Source organism: Eptesicus fuscus, chromosome 3 (assembly GCF_027574615.1).
Source record: "Eptesicus fuscus isolate TK198812 chromosome 3, DD_ASM_mEF_20220401, whole genome shotgun sequence".
Classification (NCBI taxonomy): Eukaryota; Metazoa; Chordata; class Mammalia; order Chiroptera; family Vespertilionidae; genus Eptesicus; species Eptesicus fuscus.
This window is the reverse complement of record NC_072475.1, coordinates 104,034,923-104,059,644: the sequence shown is the minus strand read 5'-3', so window position 1 is coordinate 104,059,644 and position 24,722 is coordinate 104,034,923. Positions and strand designations below refer to the sequence as shown.

Below are 24,722 nucleotides of genomic sequence, written 5' to 3'. Positions count from 1 at the left end.
CTTCTCAGAAACTTTTCCTTGTGACAGCTCCAAACCAGGGAACCTGAGCTGGATTGCGAAGCTATAAAGAAGTTTCATTGTATTTTTAAAACATTTTCAGTGGATTTATTTAGACAAGGATGTAATCAACCCCCTTTTCACATTTTTGATGTACAGGTGTTGAGTTGCTTTTTACATGTTGGAAAAGTTAGCCTGTATTTCTTTTTAAATTCAGTCATTAAAACATCCTTGTATTCCCCATCTATGAAAAACTTCAGTGTGCACAAGACAGTAAATCATCATCAAAACAGTTAAGTGCTTATTTTCTGTAGGCTTTAGTAAAATGTTTATAAACCAACCACAAAATATTTATACATCAAAATGGCAAATTTACATCAAGATTAAAAATTTAATCTTTTCCATTGTCTGTTGTTAGTGCCATGCCTGTAACATTGACAGAAGGTGGACACTAGGGAACTGGTAATTTTTTTAAAAAGTCAATTTAATGAAGAATTCAGGTACATTAACCATTTGTTGTTTTATAGTGGATAGTTTTCTCTTAATGTTCATTGTTATTTGTTGGCAAAATAAAAGTGCCTTAAGTTAAAAATTTGTTTTGAAATCCATTAAAGAAATCGGTATCAGTTCATAATGCATATATTTACAAGTCTTTTTTTGCATGTCCATGATAAATTTAACATTGTAAATGTATTTAAATTCATTTACATGCCTATGGCTGCCTTTGATTAAACTTCTTCCAAAAAAGTAAACTGTGCAGATGTTGACTATTCAAGAAATGTTATTTTATGTCAGATCACTTGCACATAAGTTGTTGCAAAATCACTACCAAGTGCGTTCTTTGCTGTGCACTTATATATCCCGGAATCTGAGCTTTGAGGGTTCTGAATGAATAGGGTGCCTTGTGGGTGGAAAAGCTCAGTCCCATGTGTCCTCCCTTTATTTTCCATTGATAGCAGGGAGTGGTCAGGCATTTCCCAGGTGATTTCCGGCTTGGGGACTCCCAGGGCCACACAGTGGAGCTGAACGGCTGCCCCTGTTCTTGCGAGGATGCTCCTGGGTGGGCGATTTGTAATTCGGGGAGGGTAGGCTACAACCAGTACTGGAACAGTAACCAGTGCATGGCCAACACTGTTTTGAGCCTTACAGATATAGTTTCCTCTGTCCTGAGCTGTTGCTTCTTTGATGACTAACGTGCCATTTTCATGCAATATGTACTTTCCACTAATTTGAGGCCTGTCTATTATATGACCACTTGGTACAGTCCACCTGATATCTGGCTTAGGGCTTCCATCTGACACACAGTGCAATGAGAGAGAGTCCCCACTGATGCCATAAACTGTTCCCAATGCATTGGTAAGAATAACTGGCTTCTGGCCAATTTCTAATACAATTAATTTCTCAATATAGCCAACTTTGTTTCTCGCCCCACACCGGTATTTTCCTGCGTCATCCCGAGTTGTTTTATAAATCATGAAAGAACCGTTGCTTGCTATCTGGTACTGAGGATTTTGTGGTCCCCTGGAAAATCGTGTGCCGTTGGGTAAAATCCAGATTATTTCAGGTAGTGGGTTTCCATCAACAGAGCAGTTCAATGCTGTGGGCTTTCCAACCTGGGCAAATATTTTTTCATTAAATGGATTTCTGAATGTTGGTCTTCTCAGCATTTCCAGTACTTCCAGCTGTACTACCAGCACACTCTCCCCGCCTTCATTCTGAGCCACACAGGTAAACTCGGCTGAGTCTGAGTGCCTCACATTCCTAATCTCCAAGGTTCCGTTTTTATGGACCGTGATTCTGCTTCCATAGTAGGGGGCGGTGAGGAAGATGTTGTCTGGCATGATCCACATGACGTGGGGAGATGGTGTCCCTTCAGCTCTGCAATCAAAGCGCTTTTTGGAATGCCTCACGGCGGTGGTTTTGATGACAGTTTTGTTGGTATACAGACCATTGATTAGCGGGGGCCTAGAGACAACTTCCAGCTTATACACTTTGGTGTCATCCCCGCTGGGATTCTGGGCCACACACACATACTCTCCAGAATCGAGCAGTTTGACGTTGTTGATGGACAAAGACCCGTTGGCGTGAAATGTGTACCTGTTCTTTGAGAATGAAATCATATCCCTGGAAGGCAGCAGCCAAAATACTTTTGGTCTGGGTTCCCCAACAACCTCACAGTCCAAGGTGGCTGTGTCTCCAGCCCTGACTCTTGGTTCGGCCTTGAAACCCTGCTTGATCCGTGGGGCGGCAGTTAGGACCGTCAGGTGGACCTTCATTTCATCCTTCCCTACGGTGTTCTGAGCGTAGCAAGTATAATCCCCTTCCTCTGCCACTCCAACCCTGTTGAAGTACAAGGTTCCATTGTCGAAAAGAGTATACCTCCTGGGATGCCGCCGGCTGTCATCAGCTTGCGTTGCATTATTTATCACCGTTCCATCGGGCAAACTCCAGGATATCTGGGGCACTGGTGAGCCAGAAGCCTTGCAATCAATTTGGAAGTCTTTCCCATGAAACACTTGCATTTTAAAATGTTGCTTGTGATCAATTTTGGCAGGTCTCAGCTTTAGGCTAACATGCATCAGTATCAGATCATCCCCTATTTTGTTTCTTGCCACACACAAGTAGTCACCACCATCTTTTTCTGTTATTGATCCAATAAACAGGGACCCATTTGGGTAGACGTGGATTCGACTGCCCATTCTAAGGAGAGAAAAATGATTTGAGTGTGAAGCTATTAGCAAGGGACAGGGAATAGAGGAGTTGTCTTATTGGCATTTAACTTTATGGACATTTTTTAAAATTGTTGCAATAGAATTAAAATCAGGGCTAGCTTATTCACTGTCTTCTAAGCCAGTTACTAAAAGATAAAATTATCTAACTGAATAGGTACAATTTAGTGCAAACAAGTAGTACTTATCAGATGGACTTCAAATGAATCTCCTTTACATGATGAATTTTTTAAAAATTACAACAGTGTGAAGAATGCTACCAATAGTGGAGTCCCAGACACATCCTTTTTGACCATTTTACATATCAAATTATCTATATCTATCCTACCTAATAAAAGAGAAACATGCAAATTGACCGTACCTTCGCTACGCCCACAGCCAATCAGAGCGAACAAGATGGCGGTTAATTTGCATATGCGAGCACTGAGCGGCCTGCATCCCGGAAACATCCTCCGGACCCAGGCCTCTCCTAGCCTGTAGGCCCACGCTTAGGTCCTGAGCAGCAGGGGTCCCAGAACACCCCCTGGCCACTCAAAGCCTATGGGTGCAGGCCCCAAGCCGACTGGCAGGCAGGAACATAGCGACGCGGGGATGTTCTCACCCTGCCCCCAGCAGCTTGCAAAGGCTCGAAAACGAAGCAGCAGTTTGGGGCCACGCCCCTAGCCAGGCGCCCAGGACCGGGGGCTGGCTGCTGGCCTCTGGGGTGTGCTGAGACTCTGGTGGCCACCGCTGCATGCTGCCCAGGGTCCCTGCATGCCCCGAGCCTGGGGCCCATGGTGGGGCTGTCTGCTGGCCTCCCCCAGCCACTTGCAAAGGCTCGCGCAGGAAGCGGCGGTTTGGGGCCATGCCCCCAGCCAGGCACCCAGGACCGGGGGGCTGGCTGCTGGCCTCTGGGGTGTGCAGAGACCCCAGCAGCCATCACCAGGTGGCAGGGACTCGCCCCTAGCCCAGTGGTCACAACCCAGGGGCTGCATGAGCTGCAGAGGATACACCTTTTTAAAAAAATATTTTATTGATTTTTTTTTACAGAGAAGAGGAGAGCGGGATAGACAGTTGGAAATATCAATGAGAGAGAAACATCAATTAGCTGCCTCCTGCACACTCCCCACTGGGGAAGTGCCTCCAACCAAGGTACATGCCCTTAACAGGAATCAAACCTGGGACCCTTCAGTCTGCAGGCCAACAGTCTATCCACTGAGCCAAACCAGTTTGAGAGTAAATACCTTTTCTGACAACTCATTGGCTAAGCTCCCTGTAGGCCGCCACTTGCAGTGTTCTTGGTAATTTGGAATATAAGAATCCAAGAAGGTGATCTAAGGTTTTTCCACCACACACCTGGAGGAAAAAATGAAGGTCCCTTAAGGGGTCCCAGATTGGAGAGACTGTAGGCTGGGCTGAGGGACAGCCCTCCCTCCGCCCCCACTGCCCCGTGCATGAATTTCATGCACCGGGCCTCTAGTATATATATAAAAGGCTAATATGCTAAGTGTCCCTCTGCCCATCAGACTGGTTTCTATGATGTGCACTGACCACCAGAGGGCAGATGCTCAACGCAGGAGCTGCTGTGATGTACACTGGCCATTTACAGAGAAACGGCAGCATGGACCTGGCCCTGACAAAGCAACACTCCACTTCCCCGAAGTGGGACACAGGCCCTGCCACCACCCTAGAGCCACAGCCCACCAAATTGCAGCCGACTCTGCCAAGACCCTATGGCCATCCCAGAAATGGTGGGTATGGGCGTCGGGTAATGACATCACGTAGCAACGCCCACTTCCTCTCCCTAGCGACTAGCCTCCTTGCAGTTTCTTCAGCCCAGGAACATGACTTGCTTTATAGCCAGGTGGAAACATTTCACACTTTAACTAAATGTCTGTGAAGTGTTTTCCCATGCCTCATCTCATTTATCCTCACAGAAGTCCTGGAATAGGTAGCTAGGAGACTTGGTGGAAACCTATTTTCTTTTCATTCGCTGGAAAACGGAGATTTAGAAAGTTTAGAAATGACTCGATTGAAAAGAACTAAGAAATGGTGGACCTTGAAAATGACTTCAGGTTTTCTCACTGTACAGAATATAGTCAAACACTGCTGCAGTTAAATATTTTACCCTTTGTTCTCCCTGTGTGATCTACAATAATAACCTTCTTTGTGTTGATATTTACTGCTGCATTGCTGACAATTACCTGAAAGAGAAGTTGGGGTGCTTCACTGGGCTGGAAAAAGTTTAGCTAAATCAGAAAGCAGGTCTAATTAAGCAAATTTATTCTATATATATAAAAGGCTAAGTTGACTCGCACATGCGCAATACATATAAAGCTCTCACTGGCGCCAATCGCACGTATGTGTTTCAATCTGTCATTGTCGATCATGAATTAGGTTGACACTTCTATTATAGAGAAAGGGCGCATAGCGATATTAAAATATTTCTTCTAATTAATTTCCTTTCAATGTGCACGAATTCGTGCACTAGGCCACTAGTTATTCTATAAGATGTCAGTAAAAAACTTTCATTCTTGTTAGAAAAGATGTCAGGTTATACTTTTTAGGGAGATATTAGTTACAAAACATTTAGTTACTTGGTTAGATAAGTTCTACTTTATTATAAAGAGAGAAAATGCCAGTGTAAGACATATTAGAAGCTTGCTGTAGTGTCCGCCCTTTGTGGGTGGCCATAAAGTGACAGGTCCTTGCATTAGGTTGAACTGTATATAGAGCACCTTTTTTCTCTCTGAAGCAACTACACAGCCTGTCATTACCACTATGAACCCCCAGATGGCAGATCTTTCCTGTTAAAATGAAATCTAGTTTTTCAGAAAGGCCAGTGGATATTGAGTTGGTACTAAAAACATGATTAACACCCATAGGTGGAAATCTTGGTGTGTTTTTTGTTTTTTCTGCTCATTTTTTGGCAACATGAGCTAAACAGGCAGGTGAAACTGAAGATAAAAGTATGGACAATCTCTCATAGCATAACTGCTAACCAAGTTAAACAGCCTCAAGTCATTTTGTATTTTCCAGCAAACATATATTAAGTATGGAGAGTATTATAGTAGAACATTACAAAACATGCCAACGTTTTTTGCAATTTTTTTTCAAGTGTGGAAGAAACTTTTCTGGTATGTAAACCAAGGTAGGAATCATAATGGGTACACTTAATAAAGGAAGTGGGACTTTCCAGGAACTCTACATTTACTAGTACTTTAAAATATTTAAGAAGTTCCCCCACTATTCAGCTTAAAAGTTGATATTTATAGAGAGAATTCGTAACTTACTTTGGTCCCAGAGCTGTTTCTCAAACCATGTTTTGTACACTACGCTACATTTCCACCTGCTATCATTCTTGTCTACTCCTTTCTAAAAGCACTGATTCTCAAACTTGGATGCACATTAAAATTAGCGTGTAGTATGAAATAATGCTGATGCCTGGGTCCCTGGAGTTTCTGATTTAAATGGTGTGGAATGTGGCCTTGGCATTTGGAGTCTTAGTTTCCAAATGATTCTGATGTGCAGCAAAGTCCCAGAGCCACTGCTCTAAACTTAGTTATTAATGCATTTCCTTCATCACCTGCAGCAGAATTATGTGTGACCCAATTTAAGATGCATCCCCATGTGCCTTGGAATTTATTTAAATATTTTAATTTCACAAAAGAGAACTGGCATTCAACATTAGTGCAACACTTATAATTACTTGAAAGCAAAAAAGAAAGAAACATGCTGAGGTGCATTAGAGGCAAAGACGGATAAAGCACTGGAAATATATGATGGCTATACATATAGTAAGCAAATATGTCACTTCTGAAATTTACATTTCATAGCTCAGTATTGTTTCATTTTAAATCTAATTTTAATTAACATTTGATTTATTTGCAAAACTTGAAACTTAACATTTACTTTTGAATTAAAGATCACAAATTCATTAATAGCATTCAATACTAACTTATAGTGTGCCACTAGAAAAATCTATTCAACTTCTCAGCAGGAATATAAATTCATATCTATTATGTTAAATTTGTCCTGCATGGTATTCTCTATTAATGAAAAGCAAATATATAAAATATACTTATTCCCATCCTTTTTGTCATATTATAAAAATCATTGCATAAAGTCATGCAAATGACAAAAATTAGTGATCATAAGCTATAATTATTACTTTTCAAAGATGGTTTAAACTCTATAGAAAATCAGATAAAAATCAGAGTCCACAAGCGTGTAACAGAATGCTAGAGAAAGCGCGAGTCTGAGGGCATTGCAGCGATGGCGTCCTGACCGTCCTCCACTTTGTGGAGGTCTTCATGCTGTGACTCAGAAGGTGCTTGGCAATTTTAAGACAGATGCAATTAGCACAGATCATACTCAAATTTAAAATGTTTAACAGGAGAATTTGAAGAGTGAAATAATGGACCTTGACTGATTGAATTGAAAGAATTCTCTTTTTTGATCAAGGGATTATAAATACATACTTTTACACAGTTACCATTTTAAAATTGTCATAACTGTGAAAATAAATGAGATTTTTATTGTTCCTAACTATATAAACTCAATAAGAAGTTGGCCTTCAGAGTTAGGCAGGTAAAACGTGGGTTATATATATAAGGATTAGGCCTCTTTAGAGAGAGTTAGGTTTGTGTGTAGAGTCTGAGCTCAATAAAACTGTTGTCTAAAACTCACTGTATCACTTTTCCATTTCCGAAGTTGTACAGCTAAGTGTATAAAGAAGGTAATATCAGCACAAAGGTGTGGTTTACCTGTGCCACTGGTCCACGACAGCCTTGGATGGTAGCCTCCAGATTATTTTGGGTTTGGGTTTGCCGGTGGCTGAGCAGTTCAGTAGTAATTTGTCCCCAAAATTCACCTCATTCCATGTCTGGGATGTAGATTCTATCCTGGGGATGGTCTCTCGCTCCTCCATGGTGAGAATTACCACCCTTCTGTCGGAGCCGGTGGAGCTGGTCGCAATGCATTCGTACGTGCCCCTGTCTGAAGAGGCTACGTTTCTTATATACAGCGTCCCGTTGGAAAATAAGAAGGAGTTGGAATCAATAAGCTGTAGTGGTTTCACTTTAGTGCCGTCAGGGAGAACCCAGTGGACACTGGGCTGAGGAGTTCCTTTCGCAGTACAGGGCAGTTTCAAACTTCCACCCCACGTCCCTGCAATGACCTGCCTCCTTTGCTCTAGAATGACAGGCGGGGCGGCAATGACTTGCACTTTAACCAGCAGTGAATCCTGGCCTGCGGAGTTGCTGGCCATGCATTTGTAAAAGCCCCGGTCATAAATGCTGAGACTGTGGATGACCAGCGTTCCGTCAGATGTCACCAGGGCCTGCCCAATCCCTTTGGATGATTCTGAGACTACGGTTTGGTTTGGGAGAATCCAGGAAATCTTAGGCATTGGCCTACCTTCAGCTCTGCACTGCAGTTCCACAGTGCTTCCGGAATGGACTGTGATCTCTTTGGTAGGTCTCTCCAGGATCCTGGGGGGATAGGAAACCACGGACAAGGTGACATGAAGGTGGTCTTTGCCAAATGAGTTGGATGCTGAGCACAGGTACTGTCCCCGGTCCTGAATGTCCACCCTCCGTATGGACAGGGTGCCATTGGGGAGCACCTGGAACCTGCTATTCTGTTTCCTTGTAGACAAATCAAGTCCTGAAAGGAGAAAGAAATATACAGCCACAGGTCATCAAAGTTTAGATAGAAAACAAATTGTTCAAGTGGACGTCTCAAGAGGAAAGCTATCTTTTTGGTTAGACTACTGAGAACAAATATATTTAAAATTAGGATACCTAGTCGTCACATTGCTAAAATTATTCCTAGAATTTTTTTTTAATACCCATAGCTTTCATTTAAAAGCCCAATGGTTCAATAAAATGACAATTACCTCTTTTTCAAATCATATTTATTTGGATCTGCTTTAAGAGCATTTCAAAAAAAAATGTTCCCTAGTTAACATGTTTTAAAACCTTCTAATGAGCAAGAAGGCCATGCAGCAAATGTCAAATGAGTATAGTAACAGTTTCAGTATTTTGGAGAAACTTGAAGCTGATTCTTTGGGTGTGTAACCCTGAAACATTACACACTCTTTCCCTTGTTTCTTAACTAAAAAAGACAAGCGTTTAAATACCTAATGAGACTCTGGTCCAGTGGATGGTAGGCAGAGGGTTTCCCACAGCCTCACAAGGAAGAAAGGCGTCTGAGTTGGCCGGGACAGTAAAACTTGCTGCCTTTCCCCCAACTATTCTGGGCCTTTCGAATATATTCCTAGACAAAGGCTCAAAGGGAAGAAGTTCAGGAGTTGTTATTTCTTGAGCCGGTGTCTTCTCAGAGCCACTTTTTGCAGTCTTCTGTAGGTCCCAGTTTGAAGCATGAGTGTTGTCCTCTGGCAAGCCTGGAGTAGGCAACATGCTCACTCCTGGCTTTTTGCCTTTTGGGGCAATTTCCAGGTAGGACTTATTCCAAGAGTGGTTTTCTGACCTGAGAGAAGGAGACGGTTTAGAATTCTGTGGTTTAAATGTTGTTAGTGCTGGCATAGGAGTAAAAGGTACCAGGCCAGAGTAGATAAAGTAGGTGGTTCCAAATGTGAACTTGGCATTGAGATGAGCCTTGGGAGATGTTGTCACCTCTGCTGCTAATTGCTGTGGATTAGCATTGCGACTGGAAGGTTCAGGCGGCTGGAACATTGTATTTGTCTTCCTCCGGAAAAGGGGAGTTGCCACATTGTTAGTAACTGCGTTTGGATTACTCGAGGGAGGGGAGGCGGAGACTGGCGTTGGAGTGGCGCTGCTGCTTAGGAGCGGTGGCACGGCGGGCTGTCCCCGGGGTGTGGTCCTGGCTGCGGTCCTCTGGGGCAGTGTGCTGGACGAAGTGCTTTCCCAAGCAGCTGTGCTCTTCAAAGTCTGAGTAGCCTCTTGGGATGCTTCTTCAATTACATCTGTCCTATTAAGTGTTCTTGGATAAAGATCAGTTGTGCCTGCCCTTCTCTTGGTGTTTTCGAGGCGGGGAGGAGTGAAAGCAGAGACACTGGGCTCAGCTGCAGTTTCTGCTGAGGTTGGAGCAGGGAGCTTCACAGCCGGGGGCGGAGCGAAGCCAGAACTCAGGCTGGCAGAGCCGTTTGGGTCCTTCCTGGCTGGAGGCTCCTTTTTGCTTTGTACTTCTGTGCTGGTTACTTGGGTTTCATTAATACTGATAGGCGCAGGGGCAGTAAGAGGACTTGTCAGCGTGGCTATTTGCACTGACATGAAATTTGTACTGGGTTCCGTGCTTGAGCTACTACGAAGTGTTGGGGAAACGGGTGGGAAGGGCAGCTCTCCCACGGCAGGAAGACTTCTAGGGTGGTGTGTAGGGGTGGCACTGTGGAGGACAGCAGCCAGTGTCACAGATGGAATCTGCATCACATTTGCTGAGTGTGCTGTGAAGTGAAAGGGGGAAACGTTATCTGTGGGTAAAGCAGGAGATGTTTGAGAAAGCACTGTGGCTGTGCGTTCTTGTGAACCAAATGTATGCTGACTCTTTAAGCTCCCTGTTTGGATATGGTTATTTACAAAGATCTGACGCCAGGGAGTTTTCCTTCTTGAAAGTCTTGTAAGGGCTCTAGATGGTGCAGTGGTAGGACCCGGAAGTGGCGATGGAATCATTGAATCTCGTTTAGCTTCACTAATATTAGACACACTTGGGTAACCAACATTTAATCCATGAGTTTTCTCCATAGTTACGGATGTTGGGGCATGAGTCATGGCTGTACCAGCTGGAATCACTTGGGTACTTCCAGCACTGAAATCTTTTACCGTGGGTGGTGTTTTCTCAGTAACTACATTTGCTTTGCTATCAGGTAGCAATGATGGGCTAAGGTTGTAGACTAGGGTTGTAGGCTCTGCTGCTGTGACCCCGGCAATGTCAGCTTTGGGGAGGGTGATGGGAGAAGAAGTTGGAGGAGACCAGGTTGCTCCCTCCGAGGCGGGAGTGGTGAGCTTCTCTTTGGGGGCACAGGACGGGCACGTGGTGCTGAGCTCTGTGGTACTCTCTTCAGGAGACCCCCTGGATGGTGGCCTCACAGAGCCATGTCTGTGCCATGGGGGGACTGGAGCTCTGTATGGATGGATAATTCGCCCTCTCCCCCAAATTTTCCTCCGTCTGCCAAAGCGTCTGGACAGTGGGGTGTTAGTTGCATTATTCCTGGGGATCCGTAACTGAGAGTGAGCCGCACTGCGTGGGCCTGAAGGGAGCCTGGAGGTGCTAAGCTTTTGACTCACGTGAGGACTGAAGTAGCTGCTTCTGGGTTCGCTCCTTCCCGGTACCGGTGGCTGGTGACCGTCCGTGGCGTTTTCTGATTGTAAGAATATACCGGTTCTGCTCTTAGCATCGCTAGGCATTTTGGCGTTGACATCTTTGATCTTCGCCCCCACCGTTATTGGGGGTGCACTTGGCAAATGCTCTCTTCTCCTCCCCACGTCGTCAGCATCCTGAAATGGAGTTGTCTCCGGTAGCAGAGGAAAGACAGGGGACACATGTTGGTTGTTTGTGTCTTGCATTTTGCTTGATGTGGTTGGGTTTATGTCCCTTGACATGGCTGTAGCTTCAATAATAGTAGATAGTTTAAAATCTATTTGTTTTTCAGGTGGTGGCAACTGTGGACGGACAACTGGGGAGACTTCAGTACCAGTAATTACCGCTGCCACAGGGCCATCAGATATTTTTCTGGGACCATCAGGCACTGTCCTTTCCAGAACACTGGGCACTTTAGTTGTGAGGACCATAAATTCCTCATCTGGAGGAAGCATGCCTGAAGAGTCTCCCTCCTCACCAGGTACTTTTAGGAGTTGGGTGACCAGTGGAGGTGGCCCCGCTGTGGAATTTTCTTGATTCTGTGGCACTGTCTTCCTTTTAGCTTTCTCCAGAAGTTCTGCCCAGTGCCGTGGGTCAATTCTCTGAGCAGAGGGTGGGAACTGCCTCCTGTGCTCCCTGAAACGTCGGTTTGTTGAGTCTCCACGCCGCCGATATCTGAAATCCCGATAGTTGTGCTTCTTACTTGTGCTCAAGACTTGCTTTCCAGCCTCGCCTCCCGTTGGAGCAGATGTCAGCAGGTGGGCAGCTGGTGGGTCTTTCAGGTGCACAGTGGGATCAGGCTCATCAAATCCAGATCCATCCGTTTCTATATTATGCTCCACTGGGCTTGGCCCTCTTATTTTGACTGAAACTTGATTAATCAAAAAGTCGACCCCTGATGGGTTGGCTGCAACACAACGATAATAGCCCTGGTCCTTCTGGGTGACCTGTAATATTCGTAGTGTGCCATTGAGAATCTGCTTCTCTCTTGAGGACTGAGAGAGCACAGTGTTTCCTGGGAGAACCCAGCTAATAGAGGCATCTGGGACACCAGTGGAATGGCACGGAAGGTCAAGTGTTTCACCAATGAAAACGGTATGATGAGGCCCGTTTTCATGAAAGGGTTCTGTGTAGGGCTCTACCACAGTAATCCTATAGGTGAGAATATCTGCATCAGCATAATTGGTGCTTATGCAGTTGTAAATGCCTGTGTCAAAACTATCAGCCATCTGGAGTTCCAGTTTTCCAGTTTTGTCTATTAGGATTCGTCCATCCTCACTAACATAAGGGGCTCTCACTTTACTCCCATCAGCCAGAAGCCACTCCAAATGTGGGGCGGGGTCTCCTTGGCCTGGGCAGTCTAAGTCAATGGTCCCACCAACCAAAACAGTGTGTTCCAGCTTGGTATTGTTATTCCTGAGAATCATGGTCCATTTGTGTCTTCCTGGCCCCATCTCTGACCGTGGTAAAGTGACCTGAGCATCACTGGAGAACTGGATCTGCAATGTATTGAGTGTGGTGGCAGTTCTGTTTAGCTGCAAGGAAATCTGATCTTGCATCAACCAAGGAGGATCTGCTCTGAGATCAGCCTCTATGTTGGTAAAGATCTCTTCAGGCTTAGGAGCCACCTGTTTATATTGGTAGTGGAGTTGTGGTGTTTCAGTGACCAAGTGGCTCCTTTCTAGTGTAAGAGGAGAGTCACTGTACAAAGCCAGAATTTGCCACACTGGCTGAATGTGACTATAATCTATGTTACACACCAGAAATGTAGAAAACGATGTATTTAGCCTGATGTAGTCATTGTCTTCAGTGAATGCAATAGATGATGTCCTTGATGGCTTTTGGATACTGCAGGCCATGTTAGCTTCATTCCCAGACTGGTCTGTCATATTCAAACTGAGGGAGCCGAAGGGTGCCATGAAATTTTGGGGAGAGATGGACACAGAACTGCTGTCTTCCACAATAGTCCAGTTCTTCAGTTTCAGAGATGGATCAATGGTTGGCTTGACACACAGGAAAGCTGCAGCTGGGACTGTAGCTAAGGGCTTGCCTTTAGAGGTCCTGGGGTTCATGCAGAGTGGACATTGCTGAGAACTGGAGAGACTTCTGTCTCTTTTGCATTTTATTATATCTAGGAAAAATGACAATTGAATTATTGCTGGTTGTGGTCTCTGTGAATTAATATTTGAACATTTTGAAACAATAGCTTCTACTAGAATTTAAAACAACAGTTTGGAAATTTTAATATTTAATAGGAAGTTTCCTACTTTTTTTTATCCTTGGGTTGATTTCTAAAAAAAATAGTATCTATATATGCTGCCATAATATTATATTCATAGGCACAAGGATTTTGTCTGTCTTGTAGAAAGTGCCTGATACGTATGTGCTACTCAATAAGTATTAGTTGAATAAAGACTTGGGGAAACTAAATGACATGCTTATGTTTGTTACTTTTTTTTATTAACAGTCATTTAGTACTCTTTGCTCATTTTAATGTTTTGAGTCATAGAACTTCATTGTCCTTTAAAAGATAACATGCTTGATAAATTATAAGTTCTTGGATATCATTAAAAACCTAAGATACTTTCCATTATCCAAAAGAACAATAATTGAATTACAAGATATCTTGACCTGGTCTAGCTACCCCTATGTTCAAAGCAGCACTATTTATAATAGCTAAGATCTGGAAACAGTCCAAGTGACCATCAGTAGATGAGTGGATAAAAAAGCTGTGATACATTTGCACAGTGGAATACTACACAGCTGTACAAAAGAAGGATCTCTTACACTTTGAGACAGCATGGAGGGACCTGGAGAGCATTATGCTAAGCGAAATAAGCCAGTCAGAGAAAGACAAATATCACATGATCTCACTCATATGTGGAATCTAATAAACAAAATAAATTGATGAACAAAACAGATGCAGAGACATGGAAGCATGAACAGACTGTTGAATCTCAGAGGGAAGGGTGGTATGAGAAGGCATGAAGAGGTTAACCAAAGAACTTATATGCATATGTGCATAACCCATGGACACAGACAATAATTCAGTGAAGGACTGGTGGATGGGGTAAGAGGTAGAGGGAGGTCACGGGGGGGTAGGGGGAGGGGACATCTGTAATACTTTCAACAATGAAGATAATTAAAAAAAAAAAAGAATGTAGAGAAACAGATGATGCAGGAGATAATGAAGCAGGTAGAACCAATCAGTAGGAGGCAAGGATTTGGTCGAGCGTGGAGTGTGACTGAGTGGAAGAGTGAAGGAAGACACAGTATGAGCATGAGTCTATTGGAGAAGGATCAGGTCTAATGAGAGAGACTATTGTACCCAAGCAATGAGGCAGCCCTTCAAAGATCTGACATTTTGGTGAAATCCAAAGCATGAAAGTCTTAAAGCGCTAGGAACAGCCCACGCCTTTACAAATCACAGAAGCCCGTCCTTCAGGTATCCCATATCACAGGCCTGGCCACTTAAACAGATCACTCCGGCGAGCCTCTTTAAAATGACTGGTCACTGAAATACTTGGTAAGAGTACAGAGTTTTACTTTACACATATGCAGCTGGGGACTTCCATGCTGTTCCATGCAGTAGCTCCCATCTCATGCATGAGACACAACATTTAGAAGAAGAACTAGACTTCTAGAAACTCTCACTTACTGGAGTGGCTGGACAGGGTCCCATCACCTTCCACTTATGCACAAGTCCTCTCAAAGGCTTAAGAAGTCCCTCGGACCAAAGACTCAATATGTACTTTAGTGTGACAAGTAATGCCACACAGATCTAGCTGCTCCGCTTTCTTCAGTACATTTTAGAGCCTAAGCCTATGCAGAGTAGGAGGCTGGCAAGCCTGGAAATCTTAGAGCCTGCAGGAGAGGCTCTTCTCACTCCCCCACTTACCAACCAGTTGTGTGTGACCGGGGTCTCAGACCCTGCAATAGCAGAGGACATGGCAGACTCCGGCTTAATTAAAACCTGTCACAGAGTTTGGTGCACATCTTGCTCTGCTTATTGTTGCTAGCACCTGGACCAGAGTTAGCAGGCCCTGGCCATCAGGTATTTTGCCTCAGATGCAAATCTGATTATTCCCTCTATCACTTCCATTCCCTCTGTCACTCTAGGTTCCAATCACACAGAAATGCTTCCCATTCCCCACCTCTGCCACGTCCCATAAGGCTCTGGCATGTGATGTTGCTTCCACTTCCCATACACATGGTGTCTGACACCCCTCTCCCATCGCTGCCTAACTACTTACATCCTTCAGGGCCCAGCCAAACAACACTTCTTCCGGACGGGCTTCCTGCTTTACGTTCTGGTACTTCCCATTTCTTTTATCCTGCCCCTCATCACCGGCTGTTACAACTTGTCTAGTTGCCTGCCTTCCCACAAGACTGTAAGCTCCATGCTTGTTACTCTATATGTCCCAGGCCTGGCCAACTGATGCTCAGGAAAGATTTTAAGAAGGCAGGGAGGCAGGGAGGTGAGCCTAATCCTAAGACTATGTTTTTAATAAACTGAGATAATGTCTTTTGACTGAAGGTGTTTTTCAGTGGCAGCTGAACAGCAGGCTGTGTTGATAGAGCTACCAGTCTGCACACATACAATACTGTCATTTCTATTGCAGTGTTTTTATTGAGCCACATGTGCGGTTGGGACTACATATATTAAATCTTCTACCTAAAATGTTTTTATTAAGGTTACACTATGTTTTGGCATTAAAACAAGAAGTCACTATGAATGTAAAAAAGTATGGAAACAGTGCAAACAGCAGGACACAAATTTAACACTTGTAAAACACATTTTTATCAGAGAAATGGCCACAGATCTATATTTTATAGAAAAGCAACGCCAGGAGCTGTCTGGAACCTAAGCATGGAAGAATACAAACAGATGATGCTGTTACAATTGGCTACCAACATGCATGCAAAAGAACACCAAATAAGGCAACTGGAGGCACGAGAAACTGGCAAATCTCATGCAACAGATGGAAAACATTTCAAAGCAGAAGTTGATGTGACTGATTCACGGGGGTTGTAAGACTATCATCAATTAGACATGACTGAAAGGTGTTAGCTCTCATGGGTTTAGCTAATTATTATTTTATACAATATATGTAATAGACATATACACGTACACACACAAAGAGTTTGGGGACATGTTAAGATCATTGATGAGTAGTGGACATTTGTAAACATCATCAAAATGGCTACTTAATTGATGAAAGCTTAGTTTAGCAAAAATTGAGGACCTACTATATCTTAGGCACATTCTAGGGGCTCAGGATAGATAAATTAGATTTAGAAAAGGTAATAGACATCTAATGCTAATAAATATAATAAAATGTGTCCACTCAAGAACAGAAGTGGTGAAATGATTGTTCTACAGGAATGTGGGGTGTGGAGAAACAGCCAGGCTTCCCAGCAAAGGTGAGAGCTGAGCAGTTTGCTGGCTGGGAGTCCATCAGGCGGAAAAGGAAGGAAAGTGCTCCAGGCCGGAAAGCGGCAGGTAAAACAGGTTGGGTGTGTCTGCGATGGGAGGGTGGCTGAGAGTTGGAAAGGAAGGAAATGAGGCTGAAATTAGAAAGGCCTGGCGTGCCCAGCTACACACTAGGGCAGTGGTTGGCAAACTCATTAGTCAACAGAGCCAAATATCAACAGTACAACGACTGAAATTTCTTTTGAGAGCCAAATTTTTTAAACTTAAGCTATATAGGTAGGTACATATTTATTAACTTAATTAGAGTACTCCTAAGCTGGCCTTTGCTAAAAACTCAAGGGGCCAAAGAGCCGCATGTGGCTCGCGAGCCACAGTTTGCCGACCACTGCACTAGGGCTACAGAGCTCAGGCTGTTCTCTAGGCCAAGGTCAGCAAACTTCTTGGGTAAGGGCACGAAGGTAAAGATTTTAGATTTTGTGGACCATAATTCTCTGACCCAGGGGTCCTCAAAGTTTTTAAACAGGGTCTGTCCCTCAGACCGTTGGAGGGCTGGACTATAGTTTAAAAAAAACTATGAACAAATTCCTATGCACACTGCACATATCTTATTTTGAAGTAAAAAAACAAAACGGCAAAAACACCCGCATGTGGCCCGGGGCCGTAGTTTGAGGACTCCTGCTCTGACCCAATGACTCAACTATACCACTGTGGCACCAAAGCAGCCACAGATGACACGTAAGACTGAGGCATCACTGTGTTCCAATAAAACTCTTCTTGCAAAAGCTTGGTGAGGGCTGGATTTGGCACGTGGGCTGTCGTGGGCCAATTCCTGGGCTCTAGGACACAGAATAACTGATTCCTACAGTGGTATATTCTACCACTGAAAGGTTAGCTGCTAACAAATTACATACTAGCCTGACTTTATTACCAGAGCATGTAACTAGCAAAATGACAAGGAGATCTGACACCTTGTAGGACCTGAGCACAGACTCATTTTCTGTCTGGGTACATAGCTCTCCCCCTGGGGCTGTCATCTTCTTTCTTTCTTTCCTCTTTTCACTGCTGCATTTCTCACATAAGTTTTCTCTATTTGCTCACCATTCTCCCCCTATAACCCAGCCAACGTCCACATGAAATCCAGTCGTTCTTTCTAATACCTCATTTCCCTTTATCTCTCCATGGTATCTAAAAGTATTGAGAAACCCCCACTCAATTCCTACTGCCTTTCAAACGTCTGTGAAGCTACGTCCCAGTGTGGTCACTCACGGTTCGACTTGTCATTGTCCAGCTGTGACCCACCCGAGCACGTCCCAGATGGGTTCCTGTGTCTGCCCGCTCCGGTCCACCCTGTCCACTGCTCACACTCACAGATTGCGGGTCCCGGAAACACGTTTCAGGAGGAAACTGTTCAAAATCCTTCACTGTAAAATCTCCCTTTTCTAAAGGTATAAACATTTTAGCCCAGGATTCAACACTCCCTGCAACTGGTTTCAAAACACCTTGCATCTACACTGACCCTATGCCAGAAAAACTGGGCCATTCATTGCCCTCCTCATGAAACTTATTATCGGCCTTCATGTACAAAGCAGTGTCTTCATCCCAAATACATTTTAGAAAAAGATCTGGACTTCCGGCTTCTGCTTTTTGAGTTTAGCTGTGTGACCTGGATGGTAAAGAAAATGATGATAACATACTTATTGCGTGCTTATTTCACGTCATACACTGTGCTAAGCACTTTGCGTGCTACTTTAACTATTCTTTCCAGTTATTATTATTCCTATAGTGCAGGTGAGAAAATTGAGGTATAAAGGGTCTAAATGTCAAGACTTAAGAATGCAAGGTCCAGGAAGGCAGGAACCTTAATCTGTCTTGTTCATTTCTGGATGCCTATGTTCTCGGTGCACACAGGTTTATGACAACTGCTTGCTGACTGAATGGATCTTTCATTCTTCATGGCAAATTCTCCTTTCCCCATCAAAGGATATTTCATACCCTGATTGTTTGCTTTTCTGTAACCCACTAGAAGTGTGGTTAGAGCAGAGACAGTGCCCTTGGTATTTCCATCACCTAATACAGAACCTTAAATAGAGTTCCAAAAATTATGTATTGTCTGAATGACTGGAAGGATGATAAGAAGAGGAGGGTTTTTATGGCTCATGGTGTAGGGAAGAATAACACACACACATTTATTATTTCCCAATTTACCAAAAACCAGGGGTGGTGATTGGATCATCAACCTTTGAAACAATGAGCAATTAATTCATGAAAGAATTAAGAGAATTTGTTATTACTGAATTATTATTTAGACTTTGTTTTTTCCCACCTAAATTACCTTGGTCTCCTCACTTCCTCGTAAAGCACCTCCAGCAAGGTTGCTTCTATTGCATTAGGACAAAGAAGTAAACGGTATAGATACCTGGCTTCTCCTGTATCCAGTCAGACAACCATTTTAAATGACAGTCACAGGTCCAGGGGTTCCCGTGAAGATAGAGGCTTTCCAGATCAGGCATATAGGAGGCCATGTCTTGAGGGAGGGAGCTCAGAAAGTTATCAGACAAGTACAGGTACTTAATAAAAGATGTTTTGAATATCTGGAGGTAGCGCAAAGAGACAAATGTATCTGGATGGAGCTTAGTGAGCCTATTTCCTTCCAGGTGCACCAGTCGGAGAAAGGTGAGTCCATAAAAAACCTCTGGGTTTATAAACTCAATATTGTTGTGGTCCATATGCAACCGTGTTAAGCTCCTGAGGCCATAAAAAGTATCTTTCTGAAGTTTTCGGACTTTGTTATAGCTCATTTTTAAGACCTAAGAATAAAAACAACATTTACTTTGTCAAAGGAATGACCACAAAAGGGAAAAGCATATCAATAAAACATATGCTGAGATTAATATGATGCCGTGGGTGTACCTTGTTTGAGTCTTAACTCAAGCAAATTAATTGCAAGTTAAATATGAAACCATCAAAGAAATTGAACATACAAATATTTGATTATACTAAGGAATTGTTGAAATTTTAAGAAACCAGAAACACCAATTAGAAAGAATATATGCACCCCAATGTTCATAGCAGCACAATTTATAATAGCTAAGATTTGGAAACAGCCCAAGTACCCATCAGCAGATAAGTGGATAAAAATGCTGTGGTGCATTTACACAATGGAATACTACACAGCTGTAAAAAAGGAAGAACTCTTACCATTTGCAACAGTATGAATGGACCTGGAGTGTATTGTGCTAAGTGAAATAAGCCAGTCAGAGAAAGGCAAGTATGACATGATCTCATTCATATGTGGAATCTAATGAACAAAATAAACCGATGAACAACAGAGATCCAGAGACATAGAAGCATGGAACAGACTCATGAATTTCAGAGAGAAGGCAGGGTTTGGGGAATGGGTGGGGAGTGATTAACCAGTGAATTTATACTCAGACTAGAGGCCCGGTGCATGAATTCGTGCATGGGTGGGGTCCCTCTGGGTGGCCTGCAGGGATCAGGCCGAAACCCACAGTCCAACGCTGCCTGCAGCTCCTACCTGCCACTCCCACTCATCCCGGTCCCACTGTGCCTGCTGTGGGCTCACGCCCAAACAGTCCCAATCGGAAGACACTTGCACTGCCACAACAGTGCTTGCCAGCCATGAGCCCTGCATCTGGCGCCCTCCCAAGGGGAGTGGCCTGCGGGATGGGGCTGAAACCAGCTCTCCAACATCCCCTGAGGGGTCCAGGATTGCGAGAGGGTGCAGGCCACGCTGAGGGACCCCACTGGTGCACGATCGGGCTGGGGTGGGACAGCAGGAGGGCCCCAGGGTGTGTCTGGCCCATCTCCCTCAGTCCTGATCAGCCGGACCCCAGCAGCAAGCTAACCTACCAGCTGGAGCATCTGCCCCCTGGTGGTCAGTGCACGTCATAGTGAGCTGTTGAGCAGCCTTAGCATATCATTAGCATATTACGCTTTGATTGGTTGTTCGGTTGTTTTGCCGTTTGGTCTATTTGCATATTACCCTTTTATTATATAGGATATGCCTAACCCATGGACACAGACAATGGAGTGGTGAAGGCCTGTGAGGGGTGGTGGGGAGTGGAGAGGGTCAATGGGGAAAAAACACACACAAGAAACAAAGGGACATCTGTAATATTATCAATAATAAAGATATAAAACAGATATAATAATAATATTGTGGTTATTTTTAAAAGATTCCTTAGCCTTGAGATATGTATTGAAGTATTTACAGATGAAAAATTATGATATCGTGGATTTTGTACAAACAATGCAATGAAATGGAAAAGACATGAGTGAAGGTACAGGGAAAACCATCTGTATGTGTTGAAAACTATTGAAACATGATGATGCTACACTGGGTTCATTTTCTTATGCTACTTTGCATATAATTTAAAACTTCCATGCTAAGATTTTTAAAAGTAGCTTGATATTTCATGCAAATTTAAGATTTCTTGAACCTGAATTTTTCATAAAAATATTGATTTTAATTTCTTTCTCACATTTATAATGGTTTTCTTTTTAATTAGTTTTATTTTTAGTATTATTATTTTTTATTGTTGACTCTATTACACATGTCCCCCATTTCCTCTCCCTCCACCTACCTTTGCCTCTCTCCATCCTGTCCCCATTGCCCCAGGCCTCTGTGTCCATGGACTAAGCATATATGCATATATATTCTTTGAAAGATCTCTTCCTATAAATCATGTGATACATGATTCACATGCCATAAAATTCACCTTTCTAAACAACTCAGTGGCTTTTAGTATAATCACAGAGTTGTAGAAACATCTCCACTATAAAATTTTAGAAAATTTTCGTCAGCCCAAAGTAAAAACTGATACTCTTTAGAAGTCATTTTGCGCATCCTCCTTGCCATAGTAAAGCACTAATTTACTTTGTTTCTATGGATTTGCTTGGTGTCAACATTTAAAATAAATGGGATCAAAAGAATTAGAAAGAAAACAACAAGAAAAACCTAGAGTAAGTAAAAGGAAGGAAATAATAAAGATTAGAGCAGAAATAACTGACTTGGAGATTAAAAAAATAAAAAACAATACAAAAGATCAATGAAACCAAGAGCTTGTTCTTTGAAAAGATAAACAAGATTGATGAACCTTTAGCCAGACTCATCAAGAAACAAAGAGAGAGGACCCAAATAATTAAAATCAGAAATGAAAGTGGTGAAGTAACAACTGACACCACAGCAATACAAAGGATTATAAGAAAACTAGAGGCCCGGTGCACGAAATTCGTGCACTGGGGGAAGGGGTGTCCTTCAGCCCAACCTGCACCCTCTCCAATCTGGGATCCCTCGGGGGATGTCCGACTGCCTGTTTAGGCCCGATCCTACTAGGATCGGGCCTAAACAGGCAGTCAGACATCCCTTTCACAATCCGGAACTGCTGGCTCCCAACTGCTTGCCTGCCTGCCTGATTGCCCCTAACTGCTTCTGCCTGCAAACCTGATCACCCCCTAACCACTCCCCTGCAAGCCTGATCGATGCCTTACTGTTCCCCTGCCAGCCCGATCATCCCCAGTTGCCCTCCCCTGACAACCCAGTCACCCCCAAATGCCCTCCCCTGCATATTCCCTCTTTATTAGATAGGGTTTTTTCTTTAACATATTGGGCAGCCCTAATTGGTTTGGCTCAGTGGATGGAGCATTGGCCTGCAACTCAAGGGTCCCAGGACATGTACCTTGGTTAGGGACACATACCCAGTGGGGAGTGTGCAGGAGGCAGCTGATCAATGTCTCTCTCTCACAGATGTTTCTAGCTCTCTAGCCCTTTCCCTTCCTCTCTGTAAAAAGACAATAAAATATATGTAACAAAAAAAGAAACATTTAAGACTTCTCCATATCTGCCTGGCTGGTGTGACTCTGGTTGAGACCACAGGCTGCCACCACTGGGAGGGGGATTGTGCCATGGGGGTGTGTGCCCCTCGCAGGCTTAGACTCAGCCCAGGCTATGGCTGCTGGGAGGGGGATCACGCTGTGGGGGTGCACGCCCCTCGCATGCTGAGACCCCAGCCCAGGCTAAGGCTGTTGGGGTGCATGCCCATCACTGGCTTAGACTCAGCCCAGGCTATGGCCACTGGGAAAGGGATTGTGCTGTTGGGATTTATGCCCCTTGCAGGCTTAGACTCAGCCCAGGCTATGGCCGCTGGGAGGGGGGTGGCGCTGTTGGGGTGCGCGCCCCTTGCACGCTGAGATGTGAGCCCAGGCTAAGGCCGCTGGGAAGGGGGTTGCGCCGTGGGGGTGCATGCCCCTCGCACTCTGAGACCCCAGCCCAGGCTAAGGACATTGGGGTGCACGCCCCTCACTGGCTTAGACTCAGCCCAGGCTATGGCCGCTGGGAGGGGGATCACGCTGTTGGGATTTATGCCCCTCGCAGGATTAGACTCAGCCCAGGCTATGGCCGCTGGGAGGGGGATCGTGCCCCTCACAGGCTGAGAACCCAGCCCAGGCTGAGGCCGCTAGGAGGGGGATCGCGCCATGGGGGTGCGCACCTCTCGCAGGCTTAAACTCAGCCCAGGCTATGGCCGCTGGGAGGGGGATCGTGCCATTGGGGTGCAGTGCCCCTCGCAGGCTGAGACCCCAGCCCAGGCTGCCCCCGCTGGGCGGGAATCGTGGTGTGGGGGCGCAGGCGCCTCTGAGCTGGACAACCTGTGCTGCCAAGACTGGGGGACTCTGGCAGGGATGAGAGGACTGGGAGCTGCCATCTTGTGGCCATGGGCGCCACCATTTTGTCGCAGAGTGATGGTTAATTTGCATATTACTGTTTTATTAGATAGGATACTATGAACAACTATATGCCAACAAGCTGGACAACCTGGATGAAATGGACAAATTCCTAGAAAAATACAATCTCCCAAAACTGAATCAGGAAGAATCGGAAAACACGAATAGGCCACTAACAATCGAGGAAATCAAAGCAGTAATAAAATAAAATAAAAAAAACTCCCAGCAAACAAAACCCTAGTTCACATGGCCTCACAGGGGAGTTTTACCAAACATTCAAAGAAGAACTAGCACCTATCCTTGTTAAATTATTTTTTTTAAAAAATCCAAGAGGAAGGAACACTTTCAATCTCTTTTTATGAGGCCAACATTATCCTAATTCCAAAACCATATAGACACTACAAAGAAAGAGAATTACAGGCTAATATCCCTGATGAACATAGATGTGAAAATCCTCAACAAAATATTAGCAAATCAAATCCAGCAATATTGTAAAAAGATCATACACCATGACCAAGTAGGATTTATTCCAGGAATGCAAGGTGGATACAATATTCACAAATCAATAAACATGATATATCACATAAACAAATTGAAAGACAAAAATTACATGATCATATTAATAGACCAAGAAAAAGCATCCAACAAAATCCAACCCCATTTTTGATAAAAAACTATCAACAAAGAATGAATAGAGGTATCATAACTCAACATAATAAATGCCATATATGACAGCCAACATTATACTCAATGGGCAAAAACTAAAACCATTTCTCTAAGAACAGGAACAAGACAGGGATGTCTGCCTTCACCACTCTTATTCAATACTAGAGGCCCGGTGCATGAAATTCATGCACTGGGAGGGGGGTGTCCTCAGCCCAGCCTGTGCCCTCTGGCAGTCCAGGACCCCTCACTCCTTACTGCCCGCCTGCCCGCTGCTCCTTATCACTCAGCTTGCTGCTCCTTAGCACTGCCGCAGACTCAGGAGAGGATCCCACCACCACCACTGTGCTTGCCAGCTATGAGCCTGGCTTCTGGATGAGTGGTGCTCCCCCTGTGGGAGTGCACTGACCACCAGGGGGAGGATCCTACGTTGAACGTCTTCCCCCTGGTGGTCAGTGCGCATCATAGCGACCAGTCATTCTGGTCGTTCTGCCATAACGGTCGCTTAGGCTTTTATTATATAAATAGTAATGGAAGTGCTAGCCAAAGCAATCAGACAAGAAGGAAACATAAAAGCATCCAAATTGGAAAGTAGGGAGTAAAACTCTCATTATTCACAGATGACATGATATTGTACATAGAAAACCCTAAAGACTCCACCAAAACACTATTAGATTTACTAAAGGAGTTTGGCAATGTAGCAGGATACAAATTAACACAGAGAAATCTATGGAATTTTTATACACCAATAATGAATTTTCATAAAGAGAAACCCAACAAATAATCCCATTTACCATAGCAACAAAAAAATTAACATACCTAGGAAGAAACTTAACCAA

The 24,722-nt window shown here is 44.1% G+C and overlaps 1 protein-coding gene across 1 annotated transcript in view; it reads right to left on the bottom strand.

The window, feature by feature from the left end:
- Positions 1-674: 674 nt before the first annotated feature.
- The window catches only part of IGSF10 (immunoglobulin superfamily member 10), a 38,100-nt gene continuing 14,052 nt past the window's right edge, over positions 675-24,722 (bottom strand). Inside the window, exons 4-7 of the mRNA XM_054714082.1 lie at positions 18,896-19,286; positions 8,848-13,176; positions 7,472-8,372; positions 675-2,697 (exon numbers count right to left, since the gene is read on the bottom strand). Of these exons, the coding sequence (XP_054570057.1) occupies positions 789-2,697; positions 7,472-8,372; positions 8,848-13,176; positions 18,896-19,286 (7,530 nt within the window). The 3' untranslated portion in view covers positions 675-788. The remainder of the gene's footprint in view (positions 2,698-7,471; positions 8,373-8,847; positions 13,177-18,895; positions 19,287-24,722) is intronic.